The sequence below is a fragment of the Cordyceps fumosorosea genome (assembly GCF_001636725.1).
Source record: "Cordyceps fumosorosea ARSEF 2679 chromosome Unknown scaffold_3, whole genome shotgun sequence".
Taxonomy (NCBI): Eukaryota; Fungi; Ascomycota; class Sordariomycetes; order Hypocreales; family Cordycipitaceae; genus Cordyceps; species Cordyceps fumosorosea.
In genome coordinates this window covers 949,698-962,048 of record NW_017387303.1, presented here as the reverse complement: position 1 = coordinate 962,048, position 12,351 = coordinate 949,698, and the positions used below count along the sequence as shown (strand labels likewise).

Genomic DNA, 12,351 nt, shown 5'->3' with positions numbered 1-12,351 from the left:
CGATTGGTGGCCACAGCACCACAACAAGAAAGCTACTAAGCTGTAACCTACAGATGTACTATACAGCGTGGAAATAGCAGCAAACAATTTGATTAAAAACTAGGGACGCGACGAGCAGAGGAACTCCACAAGCCGAAAATGCCTAAAATGTTTTCTCTATTCAGTTATAGGTCTGAGTTCGCTTTTCGACCATGAAATGGCTGCGGGTGCATGCCTGGGGTCGATTGCGAATTCGAGCTGCCTACACAGAAGCGTAGAGCTTGCTTCTAACTTACCTGAGCTGAAGTGTGGCTGACAATCGTGGCTAAGCAACACCGCCACACTTGTTATAATTATAGTGGTCGACCTTGTCGTCGCAGAACTTGATAACGACAAAAAGTCTATCACAAAGTATGTACATAGGTGCTTGTAAAATAATTGCTAGTGCGGAAATTCACGAATAGCTTGTATTTTTATTTATTACTAACGCAGTGATACTTTTGACATCGGAGCGTAGTCCAGTTCGTCAGTCTATATTCGCTATCTAACCTACATGATATTGATAAGTCGAAGTCAATTCGAATTCACAGGAAGAAGATTCAAGCGTGATAATACTTCGTGTAACTAAAGTTCTGTATTGCTCCCGCCATCAAGGCTCTGTAGCGACCCGGAAGCTGTGTGGCTAGATGGTGGCTGATGCGTAAATGAATGAGACGACGCAAAGGATGGCGCTCAAAAGTAATCAAAGACACTGGTTTCGTGACTTTTCAAAAATCTCCAACAAAACCAAAAACAGCTGATTGGGCGACGATGAACGTGACATCTACTGCATTGTGTTCCCCGTCGGCTCGGCGGCAAGCCACCCAAGTAGCTGGTAAAATTTGCTGCGGTTTTCCAGCGACGTCAGAAAAGTAGAAAAGTCCAGGACAGGCTCGATGGTAACGTATAGTCTGCGAGAAATCAAATTAAAATAGCCTTGAACAATGCGGACTTCTCTGTTTGATATGGTGAATAGAGTGATCTAGATAGACTAGTCAGTGGCTCTGAATTAGAAGTTGCGTGGTTACCAATCACTTACTGGAATGATTGTGTGTTGATGAAACTTGGGGTCGACCACGATATCACTTGCAAGGGCGACTAAAGCTGCAATCTCAGGCGTCGAGATTTTGTTCGGGGCCGCCGGAGTCATGGTGGCGATGACGGCGAGGGTGTGAGGTACAGAGGCGTCTCTGGGATCCTTGCCGTGCCGGAACTCCGTCTTAGAAATCGGCTTTGGTAGGTAGGTGAGGATTTCTAGGGTACGCTAAATAAACTTCTTTACCTTTCCGTAGTATTGCAGATCGTCGTCGATTCCAAATCGAATCATTAGCCTATGTGCCCATCAGTAGGTCGGGGGTAGAAGCAACTCGCCCTGCAGAATGCCAGCGGGTAAACGATCCCCAAAGACCGAACTTTTCCGCTGATGCAGAGCCTATGAGATATGCGGATATGAAAGCCCACATATCCGTGCCGTTGTTAAACCGGTTGTCCTTCAGGACTTCATCTGCGAGGGTGAATGGGAGGTCTTTGGCCGTATTGAAGTCATCCAGCCATGGTTGTGTAGCATTGAGCCACTGCTCAACTTGACTCTGGGGGCGCGGCTCTAGAAAACACTGGCCATCGGAAGCTTGACCAGTCTCAAGGTCAAGTGTCTGAAACTCGAGGTCCCAGCCTCTCTTTTGGAAACGCCGAGCAAGGTTGCGAGCACTCCATTGTAACCTCCCCGTGGTGCCGAGGGGGACAACAGCTAAGAGGACGAAATCATCCCAGCGGCTTGTTCGTGAAACTTGGCTCATCATTGGGAGTACTGGATCGATGTTTTCCGGGCGGAGTGGTGGGAAGGGTCGTGATGGTGCATTTCGGAGGGTAGGGGCCATGAGGCGCGCAAGCCTGGGATATATGCGAAGCAGGGCGGGCTGTGCCCAACCGGACGAGTCACCCAACCGAGAACGTGAAGCTGTCACACTACCTATGGGAGGCGACTTGAGGAGTGGTGTCGTTGTGGTTGGCCGTGGCTGGCCGTGGTTGACTGTGAGTGTTGTTCCTGTTGGACAAGGACGCGCCGTGGCCAGAGTGGATTGCCCATTATCCACCCACAAAGGATGAAAAAGTCCATTACTACAAGTCAGTCCACTCATTCCTCCTAACATGATAACTAAAACTGGCTGACAAAAATCGCAGGCGACTCTTGGTTTCACAGGATTACAACGAAATCTACTTCACCATTGCAATGTTTTCTTGGGAATATGTTGAATGCATCACAAACAAAGGGTGCCCAGATATGTCGAATTGTTTCCTCAGACTGCAAGAGTATGGGCCATTTACTCTTAACGATCCCGGACACATGAAACTTCTTGGGCGAGTTTTGTTAGGTGTCTTGCTGGCGGTATCACGGACATCCTTCATCCAGATTCACCGGAACCACCAGGACCGCCAGGACCGCCAGGACAGCAAGGACAGCAAGGAAAGCAAGGACAGCAAGGACAGAAAGGGCAGCCGGGACAGCCGGGACAACCGGGACAGCAGCAACAGCCGGGACAGCCGGAGCGGCAGCAAGTTCAAAAGCAATCGGCTCAGCAGAGGCTTGCTCATAGGCCGGCTCAGCCAGCGCAGGCCCAGCAACAGCAGACCAGGCCGACTCAGGACTAGAAGGGACGGAAGGGACATAAGGGCAAGTAAAACTGCAGCTGTGTGTGGAAAATCTGGGGTCTCCTGAAGCTGCTGCCTGAGCATGGAGAGGGACGGCTTGACTTGGGAATACGTTGCAGTCTAGATTTGGTCATATGGGAATGTTATAGTGCGGATAATACATGAAATGCGTGATGTTTTTCTTCTTCTAGTTTTCTCCTACTTTTTTTGGGCTGTACGGGGCCGATAAGCTGGCGCGGAGCTGCCTGTTACCGGGCCGGAGTCCGGTGACCCACACACGGGCAATGGGCAAGATGCTCCGGCGCGGGCGAAGTGCTTGAAAGACTGAAATAAATCGGACCACGGGATTGTTAAGATGAACTTGGTGCAAGTAGTGTCACACTGTTGCATGTGAATGCGGGTGTTGGCATTGAATATGCCCGTGACAATATAGCTACCCAGTAATATATCTGCGACAATAGCAGGCAGCTTTGTAACCTTTGATGCAGCAATAAGTCTCCAATGCTATGTAGTAATTTTATTTTCCAAGCAAAGCGCGGCGCGCGCACCTGCTTACTTGGTCTGAGTCTGCACGCAATTATAAAACGAGCTGTATGTATATTGAAGTGCTGCATTTTATCTGAGATGGCCTCGCCGGGTTGCAGGCTGAGGATGCCCTTATTTACGCGCGGCACAGTTCCGCCATTGCGGTTCCGCCGCGCCGCGCATCCATCCATCGCCCCGGTGGCTTCTGGCTTCCCGCTCTGCTCCCCGCTGGTTCCGCCGGGTCGTCCGCTGGTCCCAGGTGCCTTGGCAGTTCTCTGTTCCTTACATGGGTTGGGCTGGGCTCTCCCTCGAGTAAATTTGACAAGTACCTCGGGCACCTTTTTTCATTAACGAGGTACCTCGGTGGCTCATTCCCCCTCCCAGCATGACACTCGCCCCCAACAAATATCGTCACCGACTTCCCCCCCCCATGACATAACATATATACTGTACCTAACGCATCCCGTCCGTGTCATCTTTTCGCCACGTCGTCTGTTAATCCAACCCCCTGACAATAACCGCAAAACAAACAAAAATCGCTGATCGCCTTCTCTTCGCCTTCCCTGGCTCGACTTCTTTTAACCGTCTTACGCTTTTTCTCGTCATACTGACCGCAACTACAGCCTCCGTCGCTGCCTCACCGTTCCCCTCCTGTGCCCCGCCAATCCAATCCGCTTGTGACCACACTTGGTGCCCAACGCACGCCAAACCCGTGATTCAAAGACGCTGCGTCTCGCTGATTTTTCTCCCCCTTCATCTTCTCGTGCCGTTTCTCACGAACGATTCTTCTCTACAACGCTGGTTTCGCCTTTCTTTCCCCTCATCCCGTACCGCCCAGTCCAGTCCTTTGCTCCCTCGTAGACTCTTGCCCTCGGCCACATCGTTTGCCCACCACCACGCGCCGCCCTACCCGCCCGTGGTTGAATCAGAAATTATTCATTCTCGACCACTCCATCATCACGGCGCCGGAACCGGACCGTTTGCTTCCTTGCCCGATATTTTGTGAAATAAGAAGAAAAGAAACAACAAACAAAAAAACATTTACCATGGAGGTAGCTTGCCACTGCGTGCTCCTGCAATGATCAGCGGCTAACCACCAGTAACCAGACCATGATGCCTGCCCAGGCTCACATGCAGAGCAACATGCAAGTTCCCGACGAGCTTCTCGCCCTCTTCTCGCGTAACCTCACCTTCAACCCCGAGCTCCAGGCCGCCATGGCCAACGAGCAAGCTCAGCAGCAGGCGCAGCAGGCCCCTCCCGCTCCGTCGCAGCAGCCCATCTACTCGGCCTCGCAACACTACACGCACTCGTACCACGTCTCCAAGCCTCGCAGCCAAGACGTCGAGACCGACGCCCACCAGGCGTTCCAGCGACCTTCCTCGGCCCCGCTCGAGAACGAGGCTTCCCAGGCGGAGGCCCTCCTCCGCAGCCACGGCGTCGAGCCCTCGCTCCTGACCCCCTCCCAGCTCCAGCTCTTCAAGACCGCCGACGACGGCCAGAAGCTCCGGCTGCTGGAGCTCTGGAGCATCTGCCCGCCGAGCGGAGCCCAGAACATCCCCGCCCTCGCGTGGAGCAGCACCTCCCTCGAGCAGGAGGAGCACCTCGCCCGCGTCCGCTACACCCGCGAGCAGCAGCAGATGAATGCCGCCGCCATGGAGGAGCCGCCTATTGAGCAGATCGCCAGCGGGCACTGGACCCAACCCGCCGAGTCGGAGCCCTACATGACCTCTGGCTACGAGGAGCTCATGCGCCGCGAACACGAACGCAACAGCAGGTCGGCCAACAACAGCAACGCCTACTGCCACTTTGGATCGGCGGCCGCGTACAACAAGGCGACGGATCCCATCTACCTCGGACCGGACTTTGTCCGCGAACAGCAGCAGATGGAAATGGCCTCGCAATACGGCGCCTTTGAGCAGTTCCGCTGCGCCGACGCCATGGACGTCATCATATAAACGAAAGCGCAGCACGCCTTGTTTCTTTGGTTCTTTTCCTTCTCCTACGTCCCCCCTTTCTAACGACTTTTATAACAATGACACGCATCGGCTTTTGCAACGACAAAGATACGGAAAGCCACAGATACCCAGACTAGAAGCAAAAACACTTTGCTTTCCTTGGCACGATGGAGGATGATACTGGTAGCAGGGAAAATAAGATGACACTGTTGGACCTTTTCGCGTGTTCGTGTGTTTGTGTGTTTTAGTTTCTGAAGGATGAGATTGAACCTGGCACTCCCCCCGACAAGATACCCTTCCCTTGCTCCATTTACTGTCGTCTTCGCTTTTTTCTTGTTCTTTTTTTTTTCTAGGCTGCTTTGTTCTCGCACCGGTGATTTTTAGTTTATAGGGCTAACTGGCTTATAGAGGTTGTGGTTTGCCTACATAGCAGATAGAGGTACGTTCTCCATACACCATCCCTCGTATTCCGTGGTCTTGCGTTTAGGTCGCAGTCAAAGTGTATGTCAGTCTTCTTGTAGCCGCAGGTCATCATCAATCATGATTGTAATTTTCAAGCGCTGGTGTATAGTCTATATAAAAGCCCGAAAAAAGAGTCTTGCTATTGCATGCATTAAATGCCCGTCTTCTCCAACTTCTTGGCAAGCTCGTCCACGTTCTTATCCTCCAGCTGCACGGTAGGCTCCTCCTGCGCCTCCTCGGCTTCCTTGATGAGCTTCTCGGCACGCGCCTCGGGAGAGACGCCCTCCTCCTCCTCCTCTTCCTCCTCCTCTTCCTCCTCGTCGCTGTCGATGCCTTCGAGCTCGTCAAGCTCATCCACGCCCCACTCGTCCTCGGCGACCACGTCGCCGCCGTGGGCCTCCTTGCGCTCCTCGAGGAGCTCCTGCAGGGCGCTGACACTTTCGTCCTCCTCCTCAAACTTGTTGCCGTTGAGCTCGATACGCTTGAGCGTGGGTAGATTCTTGGCGGCCTCGGCGAAGCCTTTGAGGCCAGCGGGCGTCATGTCGTTGAACTGCAGGCGCAGCGTCTCCAGCTTGGCGTTGGAGCCGCCGGCGAGCGCGGCGGCGACCAGCACGCTGCCCTTGGCGCCAAGCAGGCAGTCACCGACGGCGAGCTCTCGCAGCGCTGCCCAGCGGGGGGCCACGTACGCCAGGGCGCGGGAGCCGCGCAGCGTAAAGGTGTTGTCCTGGAGGTCGAGCACCTGCAGGTCAGCCGCGTTCTTGAGGCCTTCGCCAATGAGGTGGCTGATACCCTCCTGGCGAATACCGTTCTGAACCATCTTGACGACGCGAATCTTGTTGTGCAGCGAGTACGCTCGGGCCCAGGCCGTCATGCTGCCGTTCTCGAGGCGGTTGCGGCCGCAGATGACGGTCTCGAGGTCCGGCACCACGCGGCCCTCGGCGCGGGCCGCCTGCTTCTTGGCGTGCAGCTCCGAGAGCGCGTCGGCGATGAGGATACCAGCATGGGGACCGAGGCCATTGTTGTTGAGGTACAGGTGCTGCAGGGGAACGTGGGCGGCGAGGAAGGCCACGAGCGGCGCCTGCGTGTTGAGGCCAAAGGCGTTGTCGTTGACGTTGATGGTGTGTAGCTGGGGTAGGTTCAGGATCGACGTGAGGAGGTGCGAGAGCGCGTCGGGAATCTCGGAGAGGAGGCGAGCGGTGAAGATGTCGGCCAGGTTGGCGACCTAGCAAGTTTTTGTTAGCTGTGGTGTGTCATGGGTTGCGCTGCCAGCTTCTCGTACCTTGAGATTCTTCTTGGTGGCAAGGACTTCGCCGAGCACCTTGCAGGCCTCGATGCCCAAGCTGTTACCGAGCAGGTGCACCTCCTCGACGTCGTTGGCGCGGAGGTCCGCGATGTGCGGCTCGACGTCCGCGGCGGTGGTCAGTTTCAGACCCTTGCCCTCGAGGGAAAATATTTTGTTGGAGCTGACCATTTTGACGATATTTTATGATGACAGACTGGTACGAACTGCACAATGTGGGAGAGGGAAGTATGTTGCTGAAGTGTAGCTCAAGACCGTTTACGGCTTGTGGTTGTGGTTTTGGCGGGGGAGGGGCAAGTCAGAACGGTCAAAGAAAGAGCTTGCAGGCTTTGATGGCATCAGCCACACACTCTAGATGAACGAACCATCTCCAGGGCAGCGCGAAATGACGGCGGGTCAATCGCTGTGGCTGGTGCATGCAGCGGGGAGCAATTTGGCTCAGGCGGTCAGGCAGCCGGCGGCGAGCAACACCTGGTTGGTGGTTGGTGGGAGATAAGAGTTTATCGCTGTGCCGGATAAGCTCTTATCTAGAGTTAGGCAGGTCGTGGCACAGTACGGATACCTCCGCTTAATAGCTAAATTCTGCGAATTGAGACGTACATACATACATACATACCAGGGTTTTCGAGTTCATCTATGCCTTCTTGGACATCATCCCTGCCAGTGACCTTCTTGCCCAAAGGGATGTCCAGTGAGAAGTAACAGACTTTATTCAAAAACATAGAATTCCAGACGAATTTTATGTATACTGACTCCCTACTTCTTCTTCTCAGTCGATCATTTCCCTGTTTTACTATATTTTTTGTTTCCTCTCTCCTCCACGACGCATCTCTTACCCGCCACACATGGCCGTCTCTGCCTTTCCCCAGCTGTGCGATGGTGCCTGATTTGATTTGCGCCACCCGCCAGCCGCAAGGTCTGTTTGGGCAGAGCAGCAGCAACAAGGCCAGCTAGAGTAGCACCGAGGGGAGGGGGATGAGGTGTCGCGTGTCACAGTGAGTAATACGTGTGTGTGTGAACGCAATCCATGCTGAGAAGGAGGAGGGGGCACGGATTTCCCTCCTGTCGGAGCAGCCATTCGCGGTTACCCGTCTGAAGAATGTTACGTGTATCCATAGCGGGGCTTGGCGCCAGAACAAGGGTTTCTAGATGTTCTATTCTAGAACAATGTAGGAGGGCAGGCCGGGGAGGACGGGCGGGCCGCGGCATGACAATGCTCAAGGTGGTAATTTCAGGCACCAGATCGGTACCTTTTCTTTTTTTTTAAGGGGATGGTCTGCCCATGGGGTGGATGGGCCGGTGTCTCGGAAGCGGAAAGGAACTTTTTCTTCGTTTCTCTTCTTCCCCTTCTTGTTTTCCCCATGTACGTAACCAAAAGTCTATTTGTGGCAGGCTTGGGCTGAAATCACTGATACACGGCACCGAGCATCTGCACAAGAGGGCTGGCTGGACATGCAGGCTGCCTCTCGCTCTCTCTTTCATCGTCGTACGGATAACACCGATAACTTGTTTTATTCGAAATGTTTGCTGCTGGTAAGCTGAAAGCCAGTGCGCTATTCGTACATTTTTTTTCCGCATGGGGAAGGATACGTGGCCAGGGCTGAGAGCGAGTTTGTTGGGGCTTGGGGTTGTGGTACCATCCATGGAGGATGGGGAGGATGGGATGGCAAACGGTGATCTTGGTTGGCCCTTTTATTTTTGTTTTCTACTTAATAATCTTAAGAAAGTTCTAGTAAATTTCGGTAATTCTATTAGTTTTAGCTTCCCTTCATCCCTCGGCAAGAAACGTCAACAGGCCACGTCTCTTGATTGCCTGACAAGCACGCGCTGAGCAAATTGAGCTCCCTTGGCTAACTAGCGTAGAGTACCAAGCTTGTTTCGGCCTTTATTTTCACATTTTTTTTTCTTGTCCCAGGCGAGTGGAAATCCGAGGACGCCGGGAAAATAGGTCGAGAGAAAGGAAATGAGGGCGTGGTCGGGGCGTTGATGCTATCGAGCTGGGAATGGGGTGGGATGATGCTATTCGTTAGTACTAGGTAGGCGGTTACTGACTTTACCGATACGTGCCTTATTTATAGCGGTTTCAGTACCGAATACAGTGCATGTCTGAGCGAGTCGTGGGTACTTACATACCTACTGAGGTAGCTTACAGCGGTTCCACGGCTGACACTTCATACATGAACTCATGATACCGCCTGGCGGCTGACTGGTACAGCGGTTACAGTGCTGTGTCAAACGGCCAGAGAGCGCTGAAGAGCGCTGAGGCCAAGCTGTTTCAGGTGCTGTCTTGGTGGCTGAGCCCACTGGAACCTTCCCCAGACAGTAGAACCCAGACGTGGTCTTTGCTTGCCCAGACTGCTTCAAGACCTTTGGATATTAATAAAGTTAAAAGGTAAATTTAGGCATTTACGTGTCATGGTGTATGAGGGCAGGCAAACGCAATCAATAATGCTCAAGCAAGCAAAGCAATGCAAAGCAAAGTAAAGCAAAGCACAGCAAAGCACAGCAAAGCACAGCAAAGCACAAACTGTGCTGGTACTATACGCTACTGCCTACGGATACTACCTATGCCACACATTTCCGTCTCAGACATTGATACGCTTGTTTTACTCGTAGGGCCTCTTTCCGCAACTCAGATGCAACTGGCTAACTACCAGCTACATAGTTGATACCGAATAACTACCTAAGTTAGAGCCTAACCAACTCGCGACCCGGATTGCCGGCCAGGACTGTCCGCGCCTCTCTCCACATCAACCCCAGACAATGTCATGTACCTTGCCGCCGTCTTTCACAGAAAAGCTGCCTAAAACGAGGAGGGCCCGTCCGAGTACTCAGTACTGGTAGAGCTACCTTTTTCTTTGCCTTTGCCTTTGTACCAGTCCAAACTGTTTGTGCCAGTATGCCATCGGTGCCTGTTTTGTGTTGCCTTGAGTCGTGTCTTGTCCACACACATATACGTACATACATACTGCACACGCACACACACAAGCTTGATGCGTTGGCTGTGCTGGGACCGCAGCCCAGCGGGGTCTGTTCCTGTTGCCCAATGCCCTCTGTCTCTTCGCCGCCCTTGGTTGGCCCGTGTAAAATTGGAGGGTTGTTCCTTGTACCTCTCACAAGTTCTGTTGGCTCTGCGCTTGGTAGAGACAGGTAACGACCTGGCTGTGCGCCTGCCCAAGACCTGGGGGAGCCTGGGGATGCCTCGGATTGGGTGGTGAGACCGGGATGGAGTATTGACTGGGCTGGGGATTCACAACTCAACAAACAATTACGGAGAGCCTAAATAAAATTCACGAAAATAAATAAATAAAATAAAATAGAGAAGCGCATGCATTGAATGATGCAGGCCCCTCTTCTCCCCCAAGCCACCCATGCTCGTAGAACCCGGCTTTACGGGTGTGAATGCCAGCAAGAGTCGCTGTAAGGTACCTATTTTTCAAGCACTAAAGTACCTTGCTAGTACTTGGCACTGGCCATCTGTAGCTACCTCCTTTTGCCTGTCCGTCCTCCTGTACTCCTTCCTCGTTGGATCGACCTGCCGCTCCCGTCCTTGCTCGCTTCCAAGCCGACCCAAAAGGAACATACGACTTTCTTTAATCATTTTATTATTTTCCCCCTTCATATTTATTCCTCCCACATCCTCCGCATTTCTATTCCATTCCTCTTCTTCCTTTCTTCCCTCCATCCCCAAACAAGACACCAACTCTCTCGTCTCTCCCATCTCCCTGAATCAGCCAACCATACAAAGACAGACACACCTAAGTTGCAAAGAAAACGCCAAATCAGGGCAGCCATTAAAGGACGATCAAAGCACGAAAACATAAATACTCCAAACACTCACTCCCTCGGCTCAGTCACATTCCCCAGCTTCCGCCAAATTCCAAACGCTATTCTCCTACTCCGTTGGCTTTGGCGCCTCTTATCTCCTGGCCTACATACATACATACGTTGGGCCCGGGCCGACCGATTGCCCCAGCACTTTCACATACAAAGACACAAAGCTTGCCTCGGACTCAAATCGACAAGTTGTCCCCCAGAAGTACCCCAGATTTACCGACCTATCCAGCTCGGAATCAGCTGCACTTGATCTTGTGTCGTCTTGTGCACACAATATTTGCTATATATACATATCTGACCACCCGTACGTCCGCTCAGCCTGCCACCCTCCCTCATCCTCCCAAGCACATCTACTTCCTTACCTCCTACTACTATCCGACCGAACCTGTTGGTGCCTCTCTCCTCATCTCCTCTGAACCAAACCTACACAGCTTCAAACAATCGCCTAACATGTCTACTATTGTTCAGCCTACTCCCATTCGCTTCATGATGCCTTCAGCTCAGACTTCGGCGCCGTTCATGCATGCCCCTCAGAAGAACGGCTTGCGAGTTCCATCATCGCAAGACCTCTTCTCGGGTATCAGTGCATCTCTATCGTCCAATACCTCGAAGCGACCTGCCACGCCCAACCACCAAATCTTCGAGTATGACTACACCGTGCCCGCGCCTCCACCGCCTAGTCCCGTCAGCTTCCGGCCGGACTGCTGGCCCAAGCCTACTCGCTCATAAGCGAGCAGATGGCTCGCACCGGGTACGATAATTTTCTTCGACTTTCTTTCTTTCTTACTTTTCTTGACAAACGACAAGCGTTGGGAACAACTGAGTCCCATTTACAAACAACTGGCGAGCATTCGGACAGGGATTTTTCTGATTTTGTGGTGTTTGTTCACTGGAGTTATGGGCATATCAAAGCAAAGGGATGGTATTGAAACAGGCCGAGACATGGCAAGTGCATCATCTCGAGGATTCTTTCCGAGGGCGCCGACAGTCAGGGATCACAGATAACTATCATGGAAAATATGATGTACTTGACAAGGCAATCGAGCTGTTTTGGCGCGTATACATGCCGCAAGTTGCTATACTCGTGATGAAAGATGTGTAAAGACTCGGCAAATATCGGCCAGCGGAGTGAACATCCGTCACAGCTGCACTCTGCTAAAGCAGGTGAAAGCTGGCGGGTTATGATACAACTGTGAATCGGAGGCGTCAATCAAGGAAGCTCTCCACTTCCGAGTTGATCCGATGTGCCAACGATGACCGCTGCCCATCGCTATCGCCGATATAAGGTGTTGCTCGGGCTCACCTTCATATGTCAGCTCAGTCAGTGATGGTGGATTGGTCCAAAAGGCAGATCGCCGACGGAGTCGCATTCTACTGGTACGATCGGACCCCCCTTTCCGCTTGGGGTAAAAAGCGTCAGAGGCTGCAGCCTTGCTGGCGGTGATGCGTATGTATGTACGTGATTCTGCAGAATTGGTCCTTTTTTTGCTTTTTCATATGCCACCCGGGCAAATGGAGGATGGGACTAGGTGCAGAAGGTCAGGCAGGTATCGGAAGCATCTGGGGAAGCACGTGCGGGTAAACGGCGCGTACATGGAGGAAGT

At 52.7% G+C, this 12,351-nt stretch overlaps 4 protein-coding genes across 4 annotated transcripts; 2 read left to right on the top strand and 2 right to left on the bottom strand.

The window, feature by feature from the left end:
* Nucleotides 1-746: 746 nt before the first annotated feature.
* ISF_01998 (hypothetical protein) lies at nt 747-1,814 on the bottom strand (the record flags this gene model as incomplete). Its single annotated transcript, XM_018845605.1, has 4 exons — nt 747-929; nt 1,058-1,249; nt 1,301-1,349; nt 1,480-1,814. 4 exons carry the CDS (start codon nt 1,812-1,814, stop codon nt 747-749), a joined length of 759 nt encoding a protein of 252 aa, XP_018707328.1.
* A 2,491-nt stretch (nt 1,815-4,305) lies between these two features.
* Nucleotides 4,306-5,148, top strand: ISF_01997 (hypothetical protein; the record flags this gene model as incomplete). The annotated part of the gene is made up of 1 exon (XM_018845604.1): nt 4,306-5,148. One exon carries the CDS (start codon nt 4,306-4,308, stop codon nt 5,146-5,148), a length of 843 nt encoding a protein of 280 aa, XP_018707327.1.
* Nucleotides 5,149-5,761: 613 nt separating this feature from the next.
* Nucleotides 5,762-7,081, bottom strand: ISF_01996 (ran GTPase activating protein 1; the record flags this gene model as incomplete). Its single annotated transcript, XM_018845603.1, has 2 exons — nt 5,762-6,832; nt 6,890-7,081. 2 exons carry the CDS (start codon nt 7,079-7,081, stop codon nt 5,762-5,764), a joined length of 1,263 nt encoding a protein of 420 aa, XP_018707326.1.
* A 4,116-nt stretch (nt 7,082-11,197) lies between these two features.
* ISF_01995 (hypothetical protein) lies at nt 11,198-11,476 on the top strand (the record flags this gene model as incomplete). The annotated part of the gene is made up of 1 exon (XM_018845602.1): nt 11,198-11,476. One exon carries the CDS (start codon nt 11,198-11,200, stop codon nt 11,474-11,476), a length of 279 nt encoding a protein of 92 aa, XP_018707325.1.
* Nucleotides 11,477-12,351: the final 875 nt, after the last annotated feature.